Genomic DNA, 27,477 nt, shown 5'->3' with positions numbered 1-27,477 from the left:
AGCTTCTGCCTTGGACTTCTGCTGGTGCCCGGTCCCTGTCTTCACAGCGAGCTCAGTGTACCCCAAGTTCTGCCTGGATCTTGACAGCTACCACTGCTCCAGGGACCAGCACCTTGGCATCGGTAAACACGTTGGCAACACCACCTACTTGAACTTCCTAGCACCACCTCCTCCGAGATCTGCTCTTATTTCTCTCTAGCTCACCCTTATCTCCCCACCCCCTGTACCTCAGGTGGGTAGGCCTTTAGGCCTTGCCCAAAGTTAACTCCTAGTCTAGATGCAAGGTGACACTTGTGGCTGTCACTTGCCTCAGACTGGACTCCCTTGCAGTCCTTCAGGACATCCAGCTACTGCCCCAGGGCTTGCCCACTGTCCACGCGGACTCTTCCGTTTTTCTCTGCCAGTATGCCAGGAGCTGGGATGCCTTCGCTGAGTCTCTGAAAGGACTCCCTGCTCTCTGGTAAATACCTCCTATCACTTTATAATAAACACATAAGTGTTTATAAAACACTTTATGGGAACAATATTCTTGTTCCCATATTATGGCTAAATAAAGGAGGGCCATGGGCTTATCCTTGGTTTGCCTCAGTGGTGCTGGGTGGTGTATGTTACAGACACCTTGCCAAGAAAAAAGGACCAACATATGGCTCCAGTGCTTTTTAAACCCCAATGAACTTAAGTATGTCAGCGTGAGCCTGGCTCTGCAAATCCAGCAGATACCCTGGAGCATCCCTCGTTCTCCCCTCTGGATCTCCAAGCAGGACCCAAGCAGGACGCTGTGCTTACAGGGTAGTACAGGCCGCGTTCCTGAGACAGTCCACAGCATGGCTATGGTTAAGAATAGGGTCATGTCCTCACTAAAAGCTGAGAGCAAGATAATTCCTTCTTATTTCTCCATTTTAGGAGAAGATACTGTATAATATGCCTGGCCTACCCAGCCAAAGGGGGGAGTGATCTCTGAAACGTTTTCGTTTGTAAATACCAATGCTCAACCTTCTTGTGCATTACTTTCCAGCATCAAATTTGCATGGTGGCACATTCTAGCAAAGATTAGTGAGTATGCATACACCTCGAGAGCTCACCACCCTGTTAGGCATGAAAAAAAAACCAACCCTGCAGTGCAAAAGTTGACTTGCAAACTTGGACGGGATACTCTGGCCTACCTGAAATTGAGGGGGCAAAATGTCCATAATTACATGAAATTGATTTAAAATATCCTACACTGACAGGAGGGGCTATATAATTCACAGAGCTCAGTGCAAAATGAAAACACGGAGCCCCTTGTTCAAAAATGAAGAGTTTCAAGAGAACAACAACAGAGCATTAAGCCAAGCCTGTCTGAGCATGGGCCCTGCTCGCTGAATTTGGTTTCCAAAACACGGCTTATAAGAATGTATTTCTAAAACCATTTGGCTATTCACTCTCTATGGTTTGTTAGCTTTCTCCTATTATAGCAAGAACAACACTATCTTCCTTACGACGTATTCTATTTCGACCTCACCCTCTTAAACAGCTTGACTCTCTGACAGGGGATCTGGAACTAATTTACTCATTTAATCAAGAGGAGAAGAGCCGTTTTCCTTCAAGGAACAGTCCGTTCCGCCTCACTGCGTGGCCCTCTGCCCAGTCTCCTCGACTTGCCAGGAGCCTTGAGGTGGGCATAAGGACAGGAGGCATAACGGGGTCCTGTTTGAGGACCCCACAGGAGACAGCCAACCCACACCTGAAGCTCAGACATTGGGGGGGGGTGTTGGGTGCTGCGGCTAAAGAGTGGGCCAAGCCCCAGGCTCTGACCGCTCACTGGGAAGACTGGACAGCAGTGCCTCCAGAGCCCTGGGAAGCCACAAGCGCCCACATCTGATGGGGCAGCTGTGCCGTGTCCCAGACATTCCAACCAGATCGCCATTCCTTCTGGAGAAACGCAACACTTGAGATGATACTGCTAGGTACTGGGGGGAGGAGGGGAGGGAGAAAAAGGTAAAAAGGTTTTATTTTGTCAGTTGTTCATTTGTTATTTTCTCCTCCACCCTCACCACCCCCCCAGTCCCATTTTTCTCCTATTCAGGGAATAGCAACAATAGTATTGCAGTTTTCCACAAGGGTGGATGAACCGGGGTGCAAACACACAGGGTTAAAACACATTCCCTCTTGAAATTCGGCCCAAATTATGAGGCAGTCCTGAGGCCAGTGGAGTCCATGTGGAAAAGCAGTGCCGGGCAAGTTAGGAGGTGGGCTCTAGATCTGGGGCCCGGGATTGGGACCCAGTTGGACACTTTTTAGTTGTGACTGAGCAAGTTACTTCATGTCTATACCTCAGCCTCTGTAAAATGGGGGATGATGACCCCTTGTTGGGCAGTGGATTTTATGGGACTGAGTTAATTCATGAAAGTACTTAAAGCAGTGCTCAGCACCAAATAAACTGTCCTTTGCTATTATATTTAACTTGCATGGAAGGGAAAAATCACATCAAGTTCTAAAGACAAATTAGCAACTTGGTACCTGCCAGTTTGCCAGCATTCTTTTTGTTACTCTCATCTGGTGCGTCTCCAGGAAAAATACACCCAGAGATTTATCTTTTCACTACAGAATTCTAGAATCTGAGCTGGATTCCATGGCCTAGGAGGCTCTTCCACTAATCACTGTTCTTACAGATCAGACACATTCACCCAGCAAAGTGCTGAAGGATGTTGTCCTCAGCTGTTTTTGTTTAAATCTTTTCTTGAGAAATAGGCAATAACCTTTTCCCCTGTGGGATGCACATTTCTCTAAAATCAACTGACATTTCCATTGTATTAATTCAATACCTTATCATCTTTGGGTTCCCGATGGCTGTACCCCCAAGCAAGTTTCCTAAAACCAAACCACCCACACACCTACACCTACAAACTCAGGATTCTCATTTTGAGTCACTTCCAAATCTGTGAAGAGTCCAGCCCTCTTGCCTTAATATTGTTATCATCTTGCTGAAGTGATGCTCACGGTTCAAGCCTGAGGAGGCTTACTGAGCCCTCCTTTCCATTGCTGAGGCACAGAATCACCTATGGAAGTGACTCTGGCCTCAACAACATCAATACAGAGCCAAACATGGGAGACCCTCTCTTTACTCCTTAGGTGTGCCTCACATTCTAGGAGAAAACACTAGCTATTGGCTCTCAGAACTAAACCTTCCTCTCATCTGACAATTTCCTATCTGTTAGGGTTCCTGGACTTTGCAGGCACATCCTCTGGCTCACCTAAAAAACTTTTTCTTAATCAAGACTTTTTTTTTTTTTTAAACAACAGTTTTAGGTTTTCAGAAAACTTGAGCATAAATGAAAGGTTCCATAGCCCCCCCACGTGCAGTTCATTAACTTCTTATATTACTGTGATATATTTTAACGATAAGCCAATACTGATATTATTACCTAAAGTCTATAGTTTATTAGGGCTTACTCTTTGTGTTATGCAGTTCTATAGGTTTGGGCAAATGTATAACGACATCTATTCACCAACATAGAGGCATACAGAGTAGTTTCACTGCCCTAAAACCCCTGTGCTCTCCCTAGTCCCCTCCCCCACAACCCTCCGCCTGCACTCCTAGCAACCACTGATCTTTTTATTCTCCGTAGTTTCACTTTTCCTAGAATGTTACATGCAGTTGACCCTCGAACAATGTGCTGACCCCTGCAGAGCTGCAAATTTGCGTATAACTTTTGACTCCCCAAAAGCTAATAGCCTACTGTTAACCAAAAAACCCTTACCAATAAGGCAAGGAAATATGATACATACTTTATATATCATGGAACGTATTATTAACAATAAAGTAAGCTAAAGAAAATGTTAAGAAAATCAGAAGAGAGCACCAAAAACAGTAAGAAACCCAGGAATGAACCTAACCAAAGAGGTAAAACATCTATACTCTGAAAACTACAGAACACTTAGGAAAGATAGTGAAGAGGACACAAAGAAATGGAAAAACTTTTCATACTCATGGATTGCCAGAACAAACATTGTTAAAAGGTCTATACTACCCAAAGCAATCCACACATTTAATGCAATCCCTATAAAAATACCACCAGCATTTTTCACAGAGCCAGAACAAACAATCCTAAAATTTGCACGGAATCACAAAAGACCCCAGATAGCCAAAGCAGTCCTGAAAAAGCAAAGCAAAGCTAGAGGCATCACAATTCCTGATTTCAAGGTATTTTACAGAGCTGTAGTCATCAAGGTGGTAGGATTCTGGCACAAAAAGAGACACATATGTCTGTCAATGGAATAGAACAGAAAATCCAGAGAGGGACCCAGAACAATATGGTCAACTCATCAGGAAACAAAGCAGGAAAGCATGTCCAATGGAAAAAGACGGTCTCTTCGACAAATGGTGTTGGGGAAACTGGATGGCGACATGCTGAGGAATGAAATTAGACCACTTTCTTTCAGCATACACAAAAATACATTCAAAATGGATGAAAGGCCTAGATGTGAGACAGGAAACCATCAAAATCCTAGAGGAGAACATAGCCAGCAACCACTTTGACCTCAGCTGGAGCAACTTCTTACAAGACACATCCCTAGAGGAAAGGGAAACAAAAGCAAATATGAACTATGGAATTTCATCAAGATAAAATGCTTCTTCACAGTGAAGGAGACGATCAACAAAACCAAAATGGGAGGAAAATATTCGCAAATGACATATCTGACAAAGGGTTAGTATCCACAATCTAAAAAGAACTTACCAAACTCGACACCCAAAAAAACTAATAATCCAGTGAAGAAATGGGAAGACATGAATAGACACTTTTTCCAAGGAAGACATCCAGAGGGCTAACAGACACATGAAAAGATGCTCAACATCACTCATCACCAGGGAAATGATAGTCAAAAAAATGAGATACCACCTCACACCTGTCAGAATGGCTAAAATTAACAACACATGAAACAACAGGTGTGGGCAAGGATGCAGAGGAAGGGGAACCCTCTTGCATTATTGGTGTGAATGCAAACTGGTGCAGCCACTCTATAGAACAGTATGGAGCTTCCTCAAAAAGCTGCAAATAGAACTACCCTATGACCCAGCAATTCCACCACTAAGCATTTACCCAGTCGATACAAAAATACAGATTTGAAGGGCTACATGCACCCCAATGTGGATGGAGCTAGGTATTATGCTAAGTGAAATAAGCCAGTCAGAAAAAGACAAATACCATGTGATTTCACTCATAGGTGGAATTTAACAAATAAAACAGAGGAACATATGGGAAGGGGGGGGGAGGAGAGGGAAACAAACCATAAGAAACTCTTAATGATAGAGAACAAACTGAGGGTTGATGGAGGGAGGTGGGTCGCAGACGGGCTAAAGGGATGACAGAGATTAAGGAGGGCACCTGTGATGAGCACTGGGTGTTGTATATAAGTGATGAATCACTGAATTCTACTCCTGAAGCCAATGTTGCACAAAAAACACTAACTAGAATTTAAATAAAAGTTAAAAAAAAGTCATAAGAGAAAATACATTTACAGTACTGTATAAAAAAAAAAAGCCACACATTAAGTAAACCTGCGGAGTCAAACCTGTGTTGTTCAAGGGTCAACTGTAGTTATCACACAGATGTAGCCTTTTCAGGCTTTCTTTCACTTAGCAATATGTACTTAAGGTTCCTCATGCCCTTTAGTGCCTTAACAAGCCTAGAACATTCTTATCTAAATGTTTACCATGCTTTACAGGTGTGATTAATTCTAATTGAAGTTTGAGAAATACTGCTTTAGTTTTGTTTTTGTTTTTTTACCCCACAGCAATTTTTTTTCCGGTGAAGATATAACTCACATAACATATATGAGCGCATCTAAAGAACAATTAGATAGTTGCTTAACTGTAAATATACTAAAAACCATCACCACAATCAAGTTTAACACATTTTAATACCCACTCCCAAAAGAACCTTGTACTCTTGGCCATCGACTTCATATCTTTCTCTTATGCCCCAGGCCTAGGCAACCACTGATCTACTCTCTTTGCAGATTTGCCTCTTTGGGGAAAGATTTCACATAAACAGAATCAAGCAATATGTGACTAGTTACCTTCATTCAGCATGTTTTCAAAATTCATTCATATTGTAACATGTATCAGTACTTCATTCCTTTTTATATCTTGATCATATTCCATTGTATGGATTAGGACATTTTAAGAATCCACTCATCAACTGATGGACATCTGGGTTATTTCTACCTTTTGCCTATTCTGAATAATGCTGCTATGAATATTCATGTACAAGTTTTTATAGGGACATAAGTTTTCTTTTCTCTTGGTTATATAGCTATGAATATAATTGCACAAGTGGTGGGGTGGCTGGGTGGCTCAGTCAGTTGATGTCCGACTTCAGCTCAGGTCATAATCCTATGGTCCGTTGGGCTCTGTGCTGAGAGCTCAGAGACTAGAGCCTGCTTCAGATTTTGTGTCTCCTCTTTCTGCCCCACCCCCACTTGTGCTCTGTCTCTGTCTTTCAAAACTGAATAAACATTTAAAAAATTAAAAAAAAAGAATTGTTCAAGTGGTAACTTTGTGTTTAACTTTGAGAAACTATGGGATTATTTTTCACAGTAGGTATTTTTACACTCCCACCAGCAGTGTATGAGGGTTTCAATTTTTCCACATCTTCACCAACACTTGTTATTTTTAACATAGTGATCTACGTGCATGTAAAGTAGTATCATTATGATTTTGATTGTGTTTGCATTTTCCTGATGACTGATAGTGAGCATCTTTTCATGTGCCTGCTGGGTAGTTTGTATATCTTCTGAGAAATGTTCTATCCAAATTTTTTATATTATTTCTTTTTATGGTAAGAGTTCTTCATATTTTCTAGATACAAGTCTCTTATTAAATACATGATTTTCAAATGTTTTATCCCTTTCTGAGGGTTGTATGTTCACTTTGTTGGTATTATCCTCTGAAGCACAAGTTTTTAATTTTGATGACACCCAATTTTTTCTTTATTGCCTATGCTTTCAGTATCATACATAAAGAAATTATTGCTGGAGTGCCTAGGTGGCTCTGTTGGTTGGGTGTCCAACTTCAGCTCAGGTCATTATCTCATAGTTTGTGAGTTCAAGCCCCACATCAAGCTCTGCTGTCAGTGAGGCGCCTGCTTCAGATCCTCTCCCCCCAACCCCCTTGTCCCTCGTGCTTGCTCTCAAAAATAAACATTGAAAAAAAGAAGCTATTGCCAAATTCAAAGTCACAAAAATTTGCCCCTATATTTTTTTCTAAAATATGGCTAACTGACATTAAGGTCTCTGACCCATTTTTGGTTAATTTTTGTATATGGCGTGATAGGGGTCCATAATCATTTTTAGCATGCAGCTATCCAACTGTCCCAGAACCATTTGTTTAAAAAAACTACTCTCTCCCCTCACTTGTTTTGTTTTGGTAACTGAATTGTTTTGGTAACCTTGTCAAAAATCAATGGACTGTAGCTGCGAGTGTTTATTTCTGGACTTTCATTTCTATTCCATTGATCTTTATATCCATCCTCTGCCAGGACTATATGGTCTTGATTAAAGTGGAATTCCTCCAACTGCTCTTTTTCAATTTTGTTTTGGCTATTCTGGTTTCCATAAATTTCCATGAATTTTCGGATCAAGTTCTGTTTCTGCAGAAAGACCAACTGGTTAACCGATAGGATTGAGTTGAATCTATAGAACAATTTAGGAAGCACTGCTATGCTAATAATCAGTCTTCTGACTCATAAACATGGTATTAGGTCTAATTTTCTATTTATTTATGTCTTAATTTTTTTTCAAAAATGCTTTAATATGTTTCAGTATAAATGTATTTTACTTAAAAAGTTATTCCTAAATATTTCAGGAACAGAATTGTTTTTAAAGTTTCCTTTTCCATTTGCTCATTGTTGCTATACAGAAATGTAAGATCGATATACAAAAATTATATCCTTTGGCTTTGCTGAACTTATTAGTTCTAATAGTTTAATGAATTAGACTTTCTACATAAAAGATCACATCATAGGAGTACAGAGATAATTTTACGTCTTCCTTTCCAGTCTCCATGCCTTTTATTTTCTTGCCTAATTGCCCTGGCTAAGACTTCCGATGCAGTGCTGAGCAGAAGTGGCAGGAACAGCTATCTTTAGAGTGAAAGCATCCAGGCTTTCCTCACTGAGTATAATGTTAACTTGGGTTTCTCTCACATGTGGTTCCTTTTGTTCTTCCAGGCACTGGCTCTTTGTCTTATCTTGATTTGGTGAAATCCTTCTTATCCTTTAAGTTCTAGCTAAAGGGTCCCTTCTCAAAGACCTCTTCCCTACACTTACAGACTAGGCTCATAGCATCATGCTCTTATCAGTATTGTAACAAATACCTGTCAGCATGATTCTCCCTCCTAACTTGGCCTCACCTTGTTCACAGATATATCCACAACAGAGACTGGCACAAACAGGGTGTGCTGCCACCAACCAGCCTCGTGTATTGTACTCTATTCCTTAGTGTGGTAGGAGCACTGTTCTAAAAGTTCCATTTCTACCTCTCTCTCCACCTCACAGACAAGCCCCTGCTTTATTCATCCTTACACCCAGCACCTAACACAGAGCCTGGTACTCAGTAACCCTTAGTAACTTCTGTGAATCATTCTGAGGCTACTCAGAAATTTGAGGCTACTCAAAAAGGAATTATAAAAACGCTAGATGCAATTTTTGCCCAAAACAACAAAAGGAAACATACCTTCAACTGGGCCAATCTGATTGGTCACAGCAAATCTAAGCACCCCTTCCCCTTCAGTGTACAAGGCAAAGACCCGGTCCACATTCAGCTGCTGGGTGGTGGGAATGGCCCGGTGTCTGGGGGCGTGCCTGCATGCCTCGTAGGTGATATTCTGGTAGATGCGGTAGGACAGTGTTTGGTTGGTGGCACCGAAGATGAGCGAGTAGTCTCTGGAACTTGTGGAGGTCACAGCTGCAACAGACATCATTCAGCCAAACTGATAAGTTTTTTAAATATTAGAGATTTTCACGTGGGGCCAATTTTTCTGTTTTTCATATGATTCCTGGAGCATGTTCCCTTGGGAAGTTCCTGAGTTAATATGGAAAACCCGTTAGGCAATTCCGGGAATCTGAGTAGATGCAAAGCCGAAGTGCTGAGGAGGAGGAGGTACAATCATTGCCATCATTATTAGCAAAGGATCAATTCTGCCACCGCGTGCCAGCCACGCCAGGTGCTCTCCAAGCACGGCCTTGTTTATGCCTCACCCCAGCAGGGTGGGTGCGGTGATCGCGCGCAGGGGGCCTTGCAGAAGTTAAGAAGTGGCCTAAAGAAGAGGTTAAGTGGCGAGGCCAGCATGTGGGAGAGTGGGAACTGGGACACAAGGCAGCCCGACTCTATACCCCAAGGTTTCCTGCTCAAGATTGCACAGAGGGACAGCTCGCGACTTAAGTCTGAAGGGTTCTGGACAAAGGAAGGGGACGTTCTTTCAGTGTGAGTGTGGAGTAGGAAGCCCAGACCAGTCTTCTGGCCATCAGCTGCTCTGTGCACTCACTGGGTTTCCACTGCCCAATCTCCTCTGTCCACCCTCTGTCCAGCATCCCAACTCTCACAACACAGAAGCAGGAAAGGCACGGCTCAAAGCAAACTGCTGTGCCGCAGGGCGGCAGATGTGATTACGCCAGTATCTTGCATTCAGGTAGTTTTCTAGAACTCAGCACAATTTACACATAACAACCATGGAAGGTAGAGAGAAAAGGTGTTCTTTTGCTCATTCTCAAGATGAGAAAATAGGCTCTCGGGTGGCAAGTGACCTTAGCCCTCGTCTACTTTAAGCTACAAATCCATGATGTGAATTCCTATCTTGTGACTCCAAATCTAGCATTAGTTGTACAACACAGTGTAGGATCTCATTTTAAAACGGGCTGAAACAATGTTATGGGACAAGTATAAATTCCAATAATATTTTTCCATGGCCCAGACAGCACAGGTAGTTAAAATTTGTATATAATTATACAACCCCTACCCACCCCCATGGACAAAGTTGCTATTCATTCATTATTTGAAAGTACTGGGATAGGAATATTGATATTCATTTGTGTAGGAGCCAACACTTCTCTCACTTATACTACATATTTAATAAGAGTAATAAAATGATATTGACCTCATTTTACGTACCACACTTTTCTAAGGACATTCCATGTAATAACTCGTCATCCTCACATCTTACAAGATATGCACTCTGCCCATTTTACAAATGTCAAAACGGTTACACATACCTGACTCCGAGTAGTGGTAAAGCTCTTTGTAGGGAGCTAGGTGGGCTGTGAAATTTGCTGGGATGTAAGGCACCTGGCCTTGAATGTTGGTCTTAATGCTCAGATAGTTCTCTGGGTCAAGTCCCTCGGCGGTTTGAGTGATGTGAACCCTCTCTTCTCCTGGATAGAAAATCACTTCCATTTCATGGGTAAAGGTGGCACCTGGGGAGGAAGAAAGACTTCAGCACAAAGCTAACAGGAGGTGTTGCACCTTCCAGTGACAATCACTGCAGTGCGCTTCTTCGTTCCTACTGCTGTTGGCGATGGTGCATACGGAGATCATCTGCCATCCAAGACTAAGTACCATCAGCTGCCGATTTCGTCAGTTCCCCAAAGTTTCTATTAAACAGTGTGGTTTCATCCTGCCTCATTTCACACTGCTTCTCTTTGTAACAGCTTGTTTTCCATGAGAAGCTACTAGTTACATCTTGACCTTTCTCTTTCTGAGGTTGCTGGACTTAGCGAAAAACAAACAAGCAAAAAAACGTAGAACACCCAGTTAAATTTGAACTTCAGATAATTCATGAATATACTTTTAGTATAACACATCTCCTACAGTATTTGGGGCATACTTTTACTAAGTTATTCAAATAATTCATTGTTTACCTGAAATTCAAATGTGACGGAGTATACTCCACCTACTTGTGACTCAAAGTTTTATTCAAACCTTGATTGAAAACAAGATCCTACAAATAGCTCTGGAGGTGGGGGAAGAACTTTTCTCTCAGTACTTTGCCTGTGATAAAGCCAGCAGGAAACCAACCTCTTCAGGTAGGGAAGGAAAAGCCAAAAAAAGATCCTCTTAGACCAGCGTTAGCATCTCTGGGAAGCTCGGTTAGGAAAACAGAATCACAGACCCCAGCCCAGGCTCACAGAGCCAGAATCTGCCTTTTCACTAGGGCTGCAGGTGATCTGCTGCAGGCTAGAGTGTGGGAGGCATTCCCTGGTCTGTACCATTAGAGGTCAGAGTCGTGGGGGTGAGAGAGGAGGAAGTTTACTGGCAAAGTAAACTCCTCACCAGATGCCTTGTAATCTCCATTTGTGTATCTCTATTTGACAGATCTGTGGGTCACAACTCACGTAAACACAACCTAACAAACAAGCTTCAACCAATTCCGGTGAAAGGACATAAAGGGTCCAAATGGAATCATCCCAATTCTCAGGACAACTTGGAGAACATGTGGAAGAAAACAGTCCTGTGAGACCAAACCAGGCCCAGCTACACACCTGTAGAATATTGAACAAACGGATCCTCTTTTACGGAATAAAAACCCAAGCATGATGGCTGGTAGCCATCGGCCCCCTTAAAGGCCCCTGCTGCTCACCTGTGAGACGGAAGCCATTCTCCCAGCCTGGCTTTTCTAAAGCAAAGAGCCAGCCAAATAAGCCTCCGATTGGTGTGAGTGGGAGAAGGGCTTGGGCCGCGGGCTGTGGGATGTGGCTGATGGCTGTATAGGCTCTGCCGTCATTGCCCACAATGTAAGCATGCAGGTCCACGTCAGTGAAGTGCACGGGCGTGTGGCCCACGTGGAGGTGGCCGCTCACTTTCCCGTTGACTCGATGCGGCACCCCTAAAAGACAGCAAATTCGGTCAACTCTGACCATGGTCCAGGTTGGGGATGGGTACACAGAAAATAATTCCACTCACAATTCCGGAAACTCGGGTCTTTTATCCATTTTCATGATTCCCTAACCAACCAATTATCCATCTGAGTACAAAACAGACCTGTCTTCAATTTATTTTCTCCCATCCACTCTCCCATCCACCCTGACTCTAATGAGCTAGCAATAAGGAGGAAAGATTTCTGGCTAATCCTCAAATTGGGAAACCAGCCCAAATGCATTCATTTCTCCTTATCAAGCACCTGCACGTTGCCAGTGCTTTGATTCAGGCGGTCGGAGATTCAAGGTCCATAAGCAGAGTCACAGCGGCGGCTGGAAACAGGCAAGCGGCAAAAATATACACAGAGCAGCCCCCAGCCCAGTCAAGCCAGCATCTCCTACCTTCTGGCAGACAGTACTTCCCATTGCCGTAAAACCTGGACTGGCAGTGGCAGCAAAAGCCAGTGGCGTAGTCCGTGCAGAAGGCGTGCGGGGAGCACTGTCCGTGGTTGCGTTCACAGGTTTCCTTGCTGGCAGCATTATACGTGAAGACTGGAAAGTAAGAACAAACTTGCCTTACAAGGACTAAGTGGTTCCAGCATCGTTCCTGCCAGGCTTCCTCGTGGACACCACATCTGCTCCACAAAATCAGTTTAGATAGTAATAAACAAACGGGGTTTTGATGTTTAAGAGACGGCGACAACACTCAACCCAGGGGAGTCGGCTGGCTTTGTCTTCTGGCCAGACATACCACGGACTGCTCCCATCTGGTCCCACCGCAAAGCTGGTGGGCTCGGGGGCGAGTGCAGGAGCACCAAACCAACCAGCAAGTACGCGAGAGGCCCGGCTGTACCAAGCTGCCATTTTGTGGGTTTACAATGGTCAAATAGCAGCAATTTTATGTGACTCAACCTGAGAGTAAGGACCTGGAGAGGAAGACTGAAAAGAGAAATAACAAATGTGGTCTTAGGTCCAAGCACTAGGCGATCCTGTACCTAAAGAGAATAGCCTGTAGCCTGTCTCATCTGCCCAGAGAGGGAGGTTTACCTTCTGATAGAGAAGGGCCTTAAAGGACACACACACCCCTACGGAGAATGTACGGAAAAGGAGGGGGAGGGGAAGAGGGGTTCAGCTGTTAAATGCCCTGTGTCTGGGGCGCCTGGGTGGCTCAGTTGGGCTCTGTGCTGACAGCTCAGTGCCTGGAGCCTGCTTCAGATTCTGTGTCTCCCTCTCTCTCTGCCCCTCCCCTGCTCATGCTGTCTTTCTCTCAGAAATAAATAAGACATTAAATTTTTTTTTTAAAAATACCCTGTGCCTTTGCAGAGTGTCTGGTGGTGGGTATGGCACAAGCCAGATTGCTTTGCAGTAGGAGAGAGGGGCCACAATTACAGCTCTTCTACGAAACCACAGTGGCCCAGTAGGGGTTCCTTCCATCTCCCACTTATTCTGCCCATTAAAAAAAAAAAAGGGCCATCAGGGGCACCTGTTGGCTCAGTCGGTTAAGCGTCCCACTCTTTGTTTCGGCTCAGATCATGATCTCATGGCTTGTGAGTTCGAGCCACGTGTTGGGCTCTGCATTGGTAGTGCAGAGACTGTTTGGGATTCTCTCTCTCTCCCTCTAGGTCCCTCCCCCCACTCCCCCCTCAAAATAAATAAATAAACATTAAAAAAAAAACCATGGGGGGGGGCATCTGTACTACCAGGATACAAAGGAATTGAGCAGATGCTATTTCCATAAAGGAAATGGCCGAAAGAGTGGGGTGAGGGTGCGGTGGCGCTAATGGAGAAGAGAGGGCTCTCTTCAGACACCAGGGATGACGTTAAGCCAGAGCGTGGCCACCAGGAGGCAAAGTGGCCGTTCACACCTGGCCTTCACATCCCGGGGGCGGGGAGAATGGGGGGGGTTGGGTGGAGATTCGGGGAGTGCGGGGACAAGCAGGGACAGCACAGAACTCTAGCGCTGGGCTCTGCTGCTGCTGTGGGGTGCCAGCTCCAGAGGGAGACAGACGCCCTACTCCTCCGGACCTGGGCTCCGGACCTAGGTCTGTGGAGGAAACCGGAGGGTAAGGAAGAAATGGAAAGATTAACATGTACACAGGACTCCAGGAAGAACAGCAAACAAGGAAACCAAAGGAGGGGAGCTGTACCCCAGGTAAGTAAACACAGCCAGACAGAGACTTGTATCAGCAGGTAAAAAGACAACAAAGTTACCATTTAAGTAGCACTTCCTCTACCCCACATAGCACTCTATGTACTTTGTTAACGCCTTCAGTATGCACAAGAGCAGGGACTGTTTTTATCTCTGTTCTGCAGATAAACAAGCTGAAGCAGATTAAAGTGAATTTCCTGAAGTCACTACAGGCAACTGGATTTGAACCCAGGAGGTCTGGCTCCAGCTGCACTCCAGTGGAAGCCAAGTACACGGGCCACGAGAGCTGGCTTAAGGGTCTGATCAGATGCTGGGGGGTGATCAGCACTGGCTTCAGCAAGTAAGATTTGAGGCGCACTTTATAAATCAAGCCTGATGGGGGCGCCTGGGTGGCTTAGTCGGTTAAGCGTCCGACTTTCGCTTAGGTCATGATCTCGCGGTTAGTGGGCTCGAGCCCCGCGTCGGGCTCTGTGCTGGCTGCCAGCTCAGAGCCTGGGGCCTATTTCGGAGTCTGTGTCTCCCTCTCTCTCTGACCCTCCCCTGCTCACGCTGTCTCTCTCCTAGAATAAATAAAAATATTAAAAAATAATAATAATAAATAAATAAATCAAGCCTGATGGTAGAAGAGAGCTGAGGGGACCCAGGCAGCGGTCGCGGTGTGTTGTGGGGAAGAGCACAGGTTAAGAGGAGGGAGGAGCAGCAGGAGCATTAACTTCCGGGGCAGCACTTGGCTGCTGCTGACAGATTCTTGAGAAAGCAGCAGGCTGAGGGGCTGGCGGGGCAGGTAATCTGGACGCAAGTGAAACCTCTGGGAACAGCATGAGAATGAAGTCAGGGACTCAAGACTTGGTATTAGGCCTTGACGACACAGCTGAGAAATTCTAGTTTGATAAAGTAGAAATTTAGCCATAATCCTGAAGTTTGTTTTTTTTTTTAAATAGGAAAGGGACACAGAACTCACAACCACTTCCAAACTCCCCCCACCCCAAAAACAATCCAGAATGGGTAGTATAGAGCCTGCTGTGAAGAAAACTGTATCGTTGTCTACCACTGATTTAAGAAGCTGGGACCCAGTTTGAGTAAAAAGTAACTTGTCAGCCTGGGTTCGTCCAGCTCCGAAGGGAACAGCTAAGTGTGAAGAAGGAGTTCCTGGGGGAGCTGGCACACTGGCAAGTTCTCAGCGCAGAGCTGCCATCTGGACTCTCCTCCAGAACAAGGTGGGAGGGACATGGGGTGGGGGGGAATGGCAGGAGGACCCCAACCTCTAGAACTCAACCTTGGCCGTGGCTCTGTGCAAACCACAGAAATGCTCTCTAAAATCAGGGCGACACCCCTTCTCACACCTCCGTTGCCAGCAATCACATTTTTTCCTGAACGTACCTCTGAGGACCAAGGTACAAAAGCGATGGGACACAGCTCTAAAGGGTAGCCATATTCCGGTTAAGTCCAGTAAAAATAAGACCAACCCCTAAACATTGTTCTCCTGGATTAAAGAAACAGTGGGTCTGTAGTCCCTGTATTGTATTCCCTGTTTCTCTCGTGAAGACTTGTTCTTGCACCCAACCCCCATTGCAAGAGCGGGGCATCACGCACGGAGAGATGGGATGCAGGAGGAATGCAGATTGGGAGAGTTGAGGTTTATTTAACTGAAAAGCAAGGTGCAGGCACGGCTTTCATAGGGGTAAAACAGCTGCTCAGCACTTACAAAGGCAACAGTACAAAAGTTTAAGCTGACAGGCATACTGACTGCATTTTTGTTTTTCTTTTTTTTAAGCTTATTTGAGAGTGGGAGTGGGAGGAGCCAAGACCCTAGCAGATATTAAGAGTCAAATGCTTAACCCATTGAGCCTCTCGGGCGCCCCCCAGACTGCATTTTTCTAAAATAAGTAATGGGTAGGGTCCCATGAAAGGCCATTATGAGACAAACTATAATTAGAACAGGTTATTGGTTATTAGTAAACTGGCTCAGGCAGATTTGTAAGCAGGTTTTGTTGTAGAATACTGCATTCTCATGATGGAGCTTATCGAGCTACAAATACAAGCTCAGCCTTCCTGCCCCGTGACAGCTACAAGGGAAAGAAGTGGAGTTCGCTCCTGACAGAGGGAAACACAGGCTCCCCTTAGGATTCCTCAGTGTGCGTGCCTTCACACAGGTGTGCACGCAGATATGCACACTTAATACAGTATCGGCTTGTCAGGCAAAACGTAGGTAAATGCCTGTTGCACTTTTCATTTATTAATTCAACAAGTAATGTGAGCGAGCACTCACTATGAGCACTGTCTGACTCTGACCTAGGAATCAGGGCGACAACCGACTAATATGCTGTCCTGCAGCTTACATACTCCTAGGCAGCACTGAACAAACAGGTAACTTATTTAGTACAGAGGTTGTTGTTAAGAGCTGTGCAGAATCTTAAGTCAGGGAAGGTGGAGAGGGCTGGGAGTAGGAGCGGAGACTTGGCTCTAGGCCACTCCCCAGGACCTAGGCCACTTCCCAGGGGGTTCCTGCGCCCATTGATGATGGGCACAGGATCAAGGAGGACCTTGGGAGAAGGTGACCTCCGGGCAGAGGTCTGGAGTTAGGGGCACGTGAGAGGAACAGGGGTGGTGACAGAAGGCTGGGGAGATATTGGCCAGTTGTCACAGGGCCCTGTAGGTCACAGGAAGGAGCTGGGCTTTAATCTGAGAGAAGGGGAGCCACAGGGCATCTTGAGCCGAAGAGTGACGAGATCTGACCTACGATACTTCAGGAACGAGCCAATGAGTGGGTGTGTACCCTGGCAGCTGGAAGATCTGGTGGAGAGAATATTTTGGCGATGGGGTCAACAGGGTTTGCTGATGGGTTGGATGGAGTGCAGAAAGGGGGAGAAGGTGAGAGTTAAGACAGAAGACAGAGAGAAGCCCACGGTGACGTTCACATCTGGGTGAGCTGCCATCGCCTGAGACAGGGAGACTGGAAGAGCAGGTTTGTGAGGGAACCGTACCAGCAATGGTGGGGAGGCATCAGGGACGCTCTTGCCCCCTCCGACAGGACTTATACTCTGGGAGGGCACCACTCCGCCACTCGGGAGAGCTGCATTTCCTCCATGGACCATGGGGAACCACTGCATCACAATCATCTGGGGTGCCTCTTCAACATGCTCATTTCCAGGGCGCACCTTAGGCCTACCAAGTCAGACTCTAGGGGTGCGTCCCAGGCGCCTGCACCTGAGCCACTCCCCAGGGGGTTCCTGTGTCCACTGATGATGACCTTCAGGCCATTTGTAGATTTTCCATTTCTGAGCTTGAGGATGCTCCTTAAAGGGAGTTAATGAATTTCATCTGAGAGTTAGCAGCCACTGAGGGTGGCGGGGTTTCAGGCAATGCCCTCACATTCATTCTTGGCCAGCGGAGCAGCAGGACTCAGCGCTTACTGCCGGCTTGGGCCCAGAGCCACCAGCCCAGAGGCTCAATCCCCTCCCTGATGAAGAGGCAGAACTGGACCCAGAAATAGGATCCCACATGCAGCTATCGATCCAAGGCAAGAAAAGCCAGACTTCTGGCCAACGTGCCTTCTCAAATTTCTATGGGAACTGCAGGTACATCCAAAGATGCTGAGCCACTTGAAGGTATAGAATCAATGTCTGAATCCGAGCTGGATGAGTGTGCCATGAGCGTATCCCAAAACAAGTGACGATTTTCTTCTTCAGTGATCATTTATATGCCTCTTTACATCAGAGTTTTGAATGTATTTTCATCTACTTTTTCCTATTCTGGTGAAGAGGTATTACTTCCATTTTATAGATGAGAAACTGAGGCCCATGGAGGTGATATGATCTTCTGGCTCTAAATCCCATGCCCTTTCCATTACACCAGGGGACCTAGTTTAAAAATGAAGATTCTGGTTCAGAAGGTGGAGGAGGGGTGTGGAAATCGGCATTTTAAACAAGGGCCCCAGGTGAATCAGATGCTAAGGGACTAAAGCCCACACTTGGAGAAATCATTTTTCTTCCATGGTTTCTTCTCTCCTGAATGTATCCACAGGCTGTCTTCCAGACCCTCCCGAGACCCACTCTCTGCCTGGGTGCACCTGTCACAGGGAGTCAAAATGCTAGAGACAAGTCGGCTGGCTTGTGCCCGGGCACAGCAGGAGGGCAGAGGCCGGCCAGATTTGAATGTGCTCAGTTTACAAAGGTTTGTTAACATGAGGACTTTCCCATCTCATTTCATTTTCTGCTTTAATGCTTTTTCACTCTTCTCATATCCTTCACAGAAAGAAAAATGGGGTGGGGATACATAAGAGAAGGCACCTTTCAAATTTCCTGAGATTCGTCTTCATTGGGAGTTCTTCACAAAAATGGAAAACTTCTCTAAATAAAAAAGAAAATTGAAAATAAGGGTGCCTGGGTGACTCCGTTGGTTAAGCAACAGACTCTTGATTTCAGCTCAGGTCTTGATCTCAGGGTGGAGAGTTCAAGCCTCACACTAGGCCCCACGCTAGGCTCCATGCTAGGCATGAAGCCTACTTAAAAAAAAAAAAAAAAAGGAAAACTTCTCTGCCCTAGATTTGATCTGCCCTTCAGTCTTCATTCTGCCAGCAATACATATGTACCGAATTTCAGCTTTGGGACCTCCCTCCTTCCCTAAAGGCTCTGGCCCAGCCATTGAGGAACATGGAAGGCAGCCTGGCTCTGGGCAGTATAGGAACACAGAGCAGATGAGGGCTTTCACATGGAGCTGACCTTGGCAGCTGGAGTGGCTTTTTACTTTCAACAGCTTTTACTGCTCAGGAAAAGGACCCACATTTTCACTGCAGGAAAGATCTTCCTAAGTTTCCCTGCCTTGTAGAATGATTGACTAGTATGAAATACCACATCCAACTTTGTAATGAAAAACGGGTATAGTGGCGCCTGAGTGGCTCAGTCAGATGAGCGTCTGACTTTGGCTCAGGTCATGATCTCGCAGCTTGTGAGTTCGAGCCCCATGTCAGGCTCTGTGCTGACAGTTCAGAGCCTGGAGCCTGCTTTCGATTCTGTGTCTCCCTCTGTCTCTGCCCCTCCCCCACTCATGCTCTGTCGCTCTCTCAAAAATAAACATTAAAAAATTTTAAAAAAAAACCAGTGGTATACTTTTCCCTCCAATTTTCAGTTTGTTTTCTTCTGGGGTGTGTGTGTGTGTGTGTGTGTGTGTGTGTGTAGTGTACAGTGATGCTGGCTGGGTAGATAGTTACTAGGAGTTGGGGGGTGGTATGAGCAGTGGTTTACATCTGCTGTCATGACACCAGCAGGCGCTCCCATGCAGGTGTGTCCACAGGGAAGGGAAGCCTTTGTGTTCACAGACCCTCAGCAACCTGGACGTGTCCCCAGGAGAGACACCTTCTCATCTGGAAGGGCAGGAGTGGGAGGTAGAGCCGGCTCTAATTCATCCCAGGGTGGAAGCTCACGAGTAACACATTCCTGCAGCCTTTCCCCAAGCCGGAAGGAGGGTTGGACCAGAAGCCACAGGGAAATCCCTGTGGCACCCTGGGCTTTCCCGGCTCGACTGCTGTCTAAGTGGGAACACCAGGACCCCACGGTGAGCGGGAACAGCTGAGGTTTCATCATGCAGGCTGAGGTTAGATGACGGCGCTCACAGCACCACCCCACCGGGTTCAGGAGTATCTGCGAGCTCTGCAGGCCATCATGCCCGCCACCCACCACACAGCCAGTCCTGGTCCTAGTCAGCTGTAGTCCTTACCTCTCTCCCCCACCCCCTCCACGCTCTCCCTCTCCATTTTCACTTGTCAGTTCTCTGTCCAGACCATTTCCCCTGTTTCCCTCTCTCAGCTCAGACTCTGACGCCATGGTCTGGCTCAAGGCCCTCGTCCTTCACAAAGACTTCCCAGACTGCGGGGATGCGCGGGTCCGCCCTCTGCTGTGTCACCTTACAGTGTGTGCCAATCCTTCCCATGGCCTCCTTGTCTCTTACTCAGACAAGTCACTCAGTATTTCCAGGCTTCAGCTTCTTCCTCCATAAAATGGGAAGAATAGCAGCATCTCCAAGCACACAGCGCAGTTCTGAAGGCTGATTGTCACAGCACAAACTAAAGTATTTCCCACTTAGAGTCCCAGGGTGTATGTGATAAATGCCACTTCCACTAGTGTCTGGGTCAGAGCAGGGCCCGTGGCAGGTGCTCGGGTAACTTTCTGCTCGGCCAACAAGCTCCTGGAGCTCCCTGGACAAATAAGGCACCTTAGATAGAAGGTGCTTGCATTTCCATTTTATTGCTGGCTCTGTGGTCTATGAAAACAGAACAAAGCAAATAATACACTTAAGGCCAGAACTAGAGTGTGATATGGGGGCCCCTGGGTGAGTCCGTCGGTTAAGCGTCCAACTTAATTTTGCCTCAGGTCACGATCTCAGGGTTCATGAGTTGGAGGCCTGTGTCAGGCTCTGTGCTGATAGTGCGGAGCCTGCTTGGGATCCTTTCTTTCCTCTTTCTGCCCCTCCCTTCCCCTCTCTCAAAATAAATAAATTTTTAAAAATAGAGTGTGGTTGGGACATTCTTGAGTGATGTACACATGTTCTGAAAAGACTCTAAAAAAAATTTTTTTTAATGTTCTATTTATTTCTGAGAGAGACAGAGAGACAGTGTGAGCAGGTTAGGGTCAGAGAGAGAGGGAAATACAGAATCTAAAGCAGGCTCCAGGCTCTGAGCTAGCTGTCAGCACAGAGCCCAACGTGGGGCTTGAACCCACGAACGATGAGATCATGACCTGAGCCGAAGTCGGATGTTTAACTGACTGAGCCACCCAGGCACCCCTGAAAAAGACTCTAGATTTCTCAACAAGAAGAAAAGTCTATACAAAGAGCCCCTAAGGGAAAAAAAAGTTTGAAAAGAGAGGGAGAGATATTTGGGGGTTCTTTAAATCTTAGTATTTTGGTTTGGCAACACGACTTGTAAGTTTAAAGGGGAGATTAAAGTGCTTTGGGCATGGTGCTTGCCCTACTCAATTCTAATCCTCACAGCTACTTCACACGGTTTACATTTTCTCCATTTTATAGCTGAGGAAAAAGAAGGTCAGAGTATATGTCTTACTCCAAGCCACAGGGCAGAGCTGAGAATCGAGCACAAGTCACCCAACACCCAAATCCTCCTCCCTCACTCCATTGGGAGAAACAGCCAGGCAGGTAGCTCTCCACTGGCCACTTGTAGGCAATGTTCCGTGTGAGTCGCTGCTGCCCCCCTCCAGCAGCTATCACAGAGGAAGTCCACTTCTGCTGGATGGACCCCTGGGGCGCCAGTGTTTCATTTGGGAAAAAAAAAAAAAAAAGTATGTAATAACTGCATGGTTCTACAATCCACACAGTCTTCCTAAAGCCTGAGGTGAAAACACAAACTCACCAAGTTTCCCTCTCTGCTCTCAAGTTTTAAAGTCTTCCCTCTGTGCTAATATGCGGTTGCTGATTTTTTTTTCTTCACGGTTCAAAAATTCCTAGTTAGGTATTTTTTTAATAACCTCTCAGTGTACTAACCAGCTTTTTCATATGCATTTTGCCGTTTCTAGGACGTCAGGAGTAGATGCCCTCCAGCAGCTGCTAAATACCACAGTTCATGCTCTAGGAGGGTTATGGCTGCCGCCTCTGTTCTCTATATTCCTTAAGCCTCCTCCCCTCACTCCAGCGAGCTCAACCTTTCACAGCTCAAAGCAGGCTGTGCAGCCCCTTTCTTCTTAACCCTTTAATCAATCACTCCACAGATGTGCTTTTTAATATCCCAACCTCTTCCCAGTGCAGGAAATCAAGTGAAAAGATCATTTTAGGATTGCATCTTTACCCCCAAATTCCCTTTACTAAAAATCTTTGGTAGTTGGCTTTAAATTTTCTTTAGATATGTGTAATTTTCACTGAAAAGGCTCCCAATAAAATTCACATCTTCGATTTGACAGAAAAGTGGCCCTTAGGCACAAATTAAGGCACAGTGATTTAACAAGCCCCTTGTCTAACCTCCAGCCACCTCATTCCCACTGCCTTAAATCTCCCATAATTAGTAAAAGCAGCCACCATTTATTAAGGATCAAGCCGTGCAGACACTGAGAACTTTGTTATCTCAGATGGTCCCCTCAGCAAACTGAGGAGAAATCAGAAGTTTGAGGGTTTCATGAGTTGCCTCAGGTCACTCAGCAAGTGAGTGTGCAAGCGAGGCAGCGAGGATTTGAACCTAAGTCTGACACCAGAGTTCTCCCTCTAATCATTACACAATGCCACTTTCATCACAAAATAGTTTCTATCCTCCTAAAATAAGCACTTTTTCCAGCTTGTGCTTCAAGATGGCTACCACAGCAGAAAAACCCAGAAGGCCCTCTGCTAGGTCAACATGTTTTTACTACAAAAGGAAGGGGAAACAGAAAAGGAGGGGTGGGGGGCAGAGGTCCTCAAGAGTGCTTTCACCTCTGGCCTCTCGCCTCCTATTAGAGGTCAGATGAGCAATCCCTGGAACAAGTGGAATGAATTTGTGCTCAGTTTCCCACTCATGTGTTTCCATCCCTGACTGGCAAGAAAGAGCTGATGTGACCAGACTTGAGTTGGAAGAGAAGGCGACATGGCTCCAAGTCTGTATTAATTAACCACTGCCTCCTCTTGGCATTTCTTTGCTGGCCCCCTCACCCTAGTCGGTGAGTCATGACATGAGGACAAGATTCCAGGGGGGTGAATACCACAGCTGCACCGCCACGAACCAGAAATGACAGGGCACAGGTGGTTAGCAGCCTTCTTTCCCCGTGCGTCTCCCCTCCCACACACCAGCAGTGCGTCTCTAACTAAGGGGAGCACAAGCATTGTCCCAGAACAGAGCAAGAACCTAGAATGTGTGTCTGAGGCAGCACAACCAGCCACTTAAAACTAAAGCCTTCACCCCTCCATCACTATAGCGTATACGAAGACTCAGAACGTTTTACCTTTGCTGAACATTTTTTTTAAAATTTGTTTATTTTTGAGAGAGAGAGAGAGAGAGACAGATCATGAGTGGAGGAGGGACAGAGAGAGAGGGAGACACAGAATCTGAAACAGGTTTCAGGCTCTGAGCTGTCAGCACAGAACCCAACACGGGGCCCGAACTCACGTACTCCAAGATCATGACCTGAGCAGAAGTCGGACGCTTAACCGACTGACTGAGCCACCCAGGTGCCCCACTTCTGCTGAACTTTCAAACTGAAATACTTCATTACACTTGACAGCATAACCGACACGAACAACCTAGTTCTTCCCCACTTGCTTCATGAGGCCCACTTTAAAAAAAACCAAAAAGCATTATTAATGGTCAAGAGATTCCAACAGACTTTGCCTGCCAAGATTTATTTGGCAGAGGAAAGATACTCCATCTCCTGAAACGTAGGTTTAAAAGTCAGTTCCAACCTTCATTTTGCTGAACATTTCACCAACTCCCTGGAGGGAAAAATCACAACTCTGTGCAAAACCAGCATTTTAAAAATGAAGTCTCCGTGCTCAGTTTTCTCATGCACTTACCTTCAGTGTTGGAAGTGATGACGTCTTCCACTCCTAACACTTGCCTCCCTTGACCCAGTGGAATACTGTGAGCTGGCGAGGGATAGTGTAGAACCACCTTTCCCTCGGGGCGGGCTGGAGGAACGTCCACTCCTGACGGTGGTGCCCCTCCAAGTGTGGAGGGGTTGATGCTTTTGTTTTCAGGGTACGGAGGCAGGGTTCCCTGGGAAGGATCCAGTGACTCTCCTTCTATCTCTGATGGAGCCGGGCCTCTGGTCCCTGGCTGTTCAGATGACTCAACGTGGCCATTTATATCTCGGGTGTCCATCCCCCATGGAGGTCTTGCCTCTTTGGGTTGAGGGTTCAAGGTGGCAGATTCTGTTTCTGGGTAGAATGGCAAATTACTAGTGGCCAGATGCGGTGAAGGGGAGGCCAGATCAGAATTTGGCGGAGACATTCCACCCCCTAAGGGTCTTGACTCAGCTTTCGATTGGAAGGAAACATCAACACTGCTGTGGCCATTCAGTGCTTCCTCTGGTTCACTCGGTGGGTATTCGACACCCCCCTCATTCTCATCATAATAATCCAAATTGTCCTCAGTGTAGTCACTTTCCAGGACTGCAGGGAGGCTGGAGGAATGCTCCGGAGGGGCTGAGGAGTGGCCTTTGGCGAGGTCTCCTCCAACTGTTGCTGGCCTGATATTGTCCAGTTGCGGGGTGCTGCTGCTGCCGATATGAAAAGCCCACACTCCAGGGGCCCCCAGGTTGCTTTGTCTAAATAAAAAGGAAACGGTGCATGACCAAAGGGTCCATTCATTCACCCACAACCCTACAAAGGTGAGCAATTTATTTTATTTTTTTTAAATATAATTTATTGTCAAATTGGTTCCATATTAGAGCAATTTATTTTAAAACCTAAGCACTGTTAAGATCAGATTCATAGTTTTCACCAGTGTATAAAACCAAATAAAACCAGGCTTATGTTATAACTAAAAGGATTATACTGGAATTTTGATGTAAACTGCCTTTTACTCAAGATTAGCTTTCAGAATGCTGGACCATCAAATTAGAAACCTTCTCTAAGGGGCCCCTGGGTGGCTCAGTCAGTTTGGCCTCCAACTCCTGATGTCAGCTCAGGGCATGATCTCTCTCAGTTTGGGAGTTTGAGCCCCATATCAGGCTCTGCGCTGACAGTACAGAACCTGCTTGAGATTCTCTCTCTCTCTCTGCCCCTTCCCCATTCTCTCTCAAAAATAAATAAATAAACATTTTAAAAAAGAAACCTCTAAAATTTATATTTTTATCTAAAATCTGGCTATCTGAAAACAAATAGAGAATGCAGGAATATTTTATACTTCCTCTACTTTTAACACACTTAGGAAAATGTATGCTTATACATCTTTGCCAAACATTTATTTTTTTTTTAATGTTTTTTTATTTATTTCTAGGAGAGAGAGAGAGACAGCGTGAGCAGGGGAGGGTCAGAGAGAGAGGGAGTCACAGACTGAAACAGGCTCCAGGCTCTGAGCTAGCAGTCAGCACAGAGCCCGACGTGGGGCTCAAACCCACAAACCGCGAGATCCTGACCTAAGCGAAAGTTGGACGCTTAACCGACTAAGCCACCCAGACGCCCCATTTTGCCAAACATTTAAAACAACAATGACTACAACATACTTTAGAGAGTTAGCGATGTACCAAGTGCTTAATGTTCTTCAGTACAATCTACAAGGTAGGGGCTGTTGTTATGTCCAATTTTACAGAGGTGAAAATAGTTTAGAGAGGCTAACCAATCTTAAGGTCATACAACTAATAACTGGCAAAACTTGGACATGAATTCACCACTAACACCAAAGCACATACTCTAAATATCTACATTATGTCAGAAAAACCAATATACTGGAGTCAATCAGCATGTGAATGATCACTGGTCTTCAGAATATTACAGACATTTTACTGTTTAATCACATGGATTAATCAATAAACTAATTCACATAGAATTGTGAGTCAATGTAAGAAAACTCAAAGAAATATAAATGCCCAAGTGTAAAAAATGTTGAGCAAATGCAGAACAAAGTTAAGGGAAATATAAGAAAGTAGTTTCTGGGGCACCTGGGTGGCTCAGTCCATTAAGCATGTAACTCTCAATTTCATCTCAGGTCATGATCTCACTCATGGTTAGTGGGATCAAGTCCCACGTCAGGCTCAACACTAACAGTGCAGAGCCTGCTTGGGATTCCCTCTCCCTCTCCTCCTGTCCCTTCCCTGCATGTGCACATGTACTCTCTCTCTCAAAATAAATAAATAAACTTAAGGGAAAAAAGAAAATAGTTTAATAAAAATGCCATAGGTTATAGTTATAGGTGAGAGGTGTTCAAAAACACCTGGACCAGAGAGGTCACGTGTTTTCTTTACTAGAAAAGAACATGGACCCCATTCAGTTTTCTAAATGTCCCAAGGACCCATTATTTTAGTCAATGATACATTCTAAAGAGAACTACATAAAAGATTTGTAAAAAAAACAAACAAACAACAACAAAAACTTGAACAAACAAGGGTCTGGCTAGCTTGAATGCACAGGTTTCTGTACTCCTCTGGTGTATGTGCGAAATACCAACCTCAAAGTCCTCCCTCTTATCGAAGAAATTATGAGGGTCAATGAGGCATAAGAGTTAATTAAGAGAATAATAAGTTAATCAAATCGTCATAAGAACAAGAGACCCTTGCTCATTTGGATAGGAACTCATCATGTTCACATGGATTTCCATAGCAATAATAATTCCAGTACAATTCTAATAATGTCTCCTTCCTTCCTTACCTGTCCATCCCTTGCCTCTTTCTCCCTCTTCCCCTCTCCACCTTCCCTCTCCCTCTTTCTATCCTGTGTGTGGGTGTGTGTGGGTGGTGGTGGTTATTTCTGCTGCTGCTGTGATAGTTACTTTAGGGAAAGAGGAGGAGAGAAAGCAAAACTGTGATCTCTCATGCAGCGTGCTATGTATGCTTGGTACGTTCTAAGATTCAATGCTTGTGTTTTTCTGGCAAGCAAATAAGGAACACTTTAGTAAGAAGAGAAAATCCTGAGATCTGAGGATACTCAGTTTACTATTGCATCAGAGGTGTTGCAGCTGTGAAATTTCTTCTTGAAGTTAGAAAAACTATAAAAGCTTCAAAGACTAGGAAAATACAAATTATGGCAAAAACAGCTAAATAAAATAACCTTCTAATGAAATACAAATCACTATCCTGGTTTTTGTTGTTGTGAGTGATGGGAAAGTAACCCATTTGAGTTTATCCTAAAATCAGACGTCATTTGGAAAGCTCAGAGAGAGAGAAAATTTAATTTTTTTTCTAGAAAGGAAAACAAGGCTACAAAGTGAAATGACAGTGCCTTCCTCCCTGGACTGTTAGGAGGATTAAGTAAGAACACCATATAGAATGCCTAGCATACAGCCGTGCACACGATTAGTACTTAGCAATTACTGTCTTTAAGGAGACAGAAAAGTATAATTTCAAAAAACACAAATGTGTGCACTCCCATTTAAATTTGCAGAAGAGGAGTTATGCCAAATACACTATGCCAAATACACTATGAATTAGATAACTCATTACCTTTAAGCTCACAATTATAAGACAAGTTGAGGAAGACACAGATTCCACTGACTAGGAAAATAACTTTATTCTTTAGAGAGGCATGCTGAAGTACTTAGTATTTAGTATTAACATGATGTTTGTGATTTACTTTATTTTTTTAAATGTTTTATTTATTTCTGAGAGAGAAAGAGAGAGACAGCATGAGTAGGGGAGGGTCAGAGACAGAGGGAGACACAGAATCTGAAACAGGCTCCAGGCTCCAGGCTCTGTCAGCACAGAGCCCTGTCGTGGGGCTTGAACCCACGAGCTATGAGATCGTGACCTGAGCCAAAGTCAGACACTTAACCAACTGAGCCACCCAGGCGCCCCTTGTGATTTAATACTTAAG

General features: G+C 45.2%; 1 protein-coding gene across 1 annotated transcript in view; it reads right to left on the bottom strand.

The window, feature by feature from the left end:
• NID2 (nidogen 2) overlaps positions 1-27,477 on the bottom strand; it is a 71,701-nt gene that overhangs the window by 24,374 nt on the left and 19,850 nt on the right. Inside the window, exons 7-11 of the mRNA XM_077761226.1 lie at positions 23,524-24,275; positions 12,294-12,443; positions 11,615-11,860; positions 10,251-10,451; positions 8,716-8,946 (exon numbers count right to left, since the gene is read on the bottom strand). Of these exons, the coding sequence (XP_077617352.1) occupies positions 8,716-8,946; positions 10,251-10,451; positions 11,615-11,860; positions 12,294-12,443; positions 23,524-24,275 (1,580 nt within the window). The remainder of the gene's footprint in view (positions 1-8,715; positions 8,947-10,250; positions 10,452-11,614; positions 11,861-12,293; positions 12,444-23,523; positions 24,276-27,477) is intronic.

The sequence above is a fragment of the Crocuta crocuta genome, unplaced genomic scaffold (genome assembly GCF_008692635.1).
Source record: "Crocuta crocuta isolate KB4526 unplaced genomic scaffold, BGI_CrCroc_1.0 scaffold163, whole genome shotgun sequence".
Classification (NCBI taxonomy): Eukaryota; Metazoa; Chordata; class Mammalia; order Carnivora; family Hyaenidae; genus Crocuta; species Crocuta crocuta.
The sequence above is the reverse complement of the archived record's forward strand: the minus strand, read 5'-3'. Positions and strand labels throughout refer to the sequence as shown.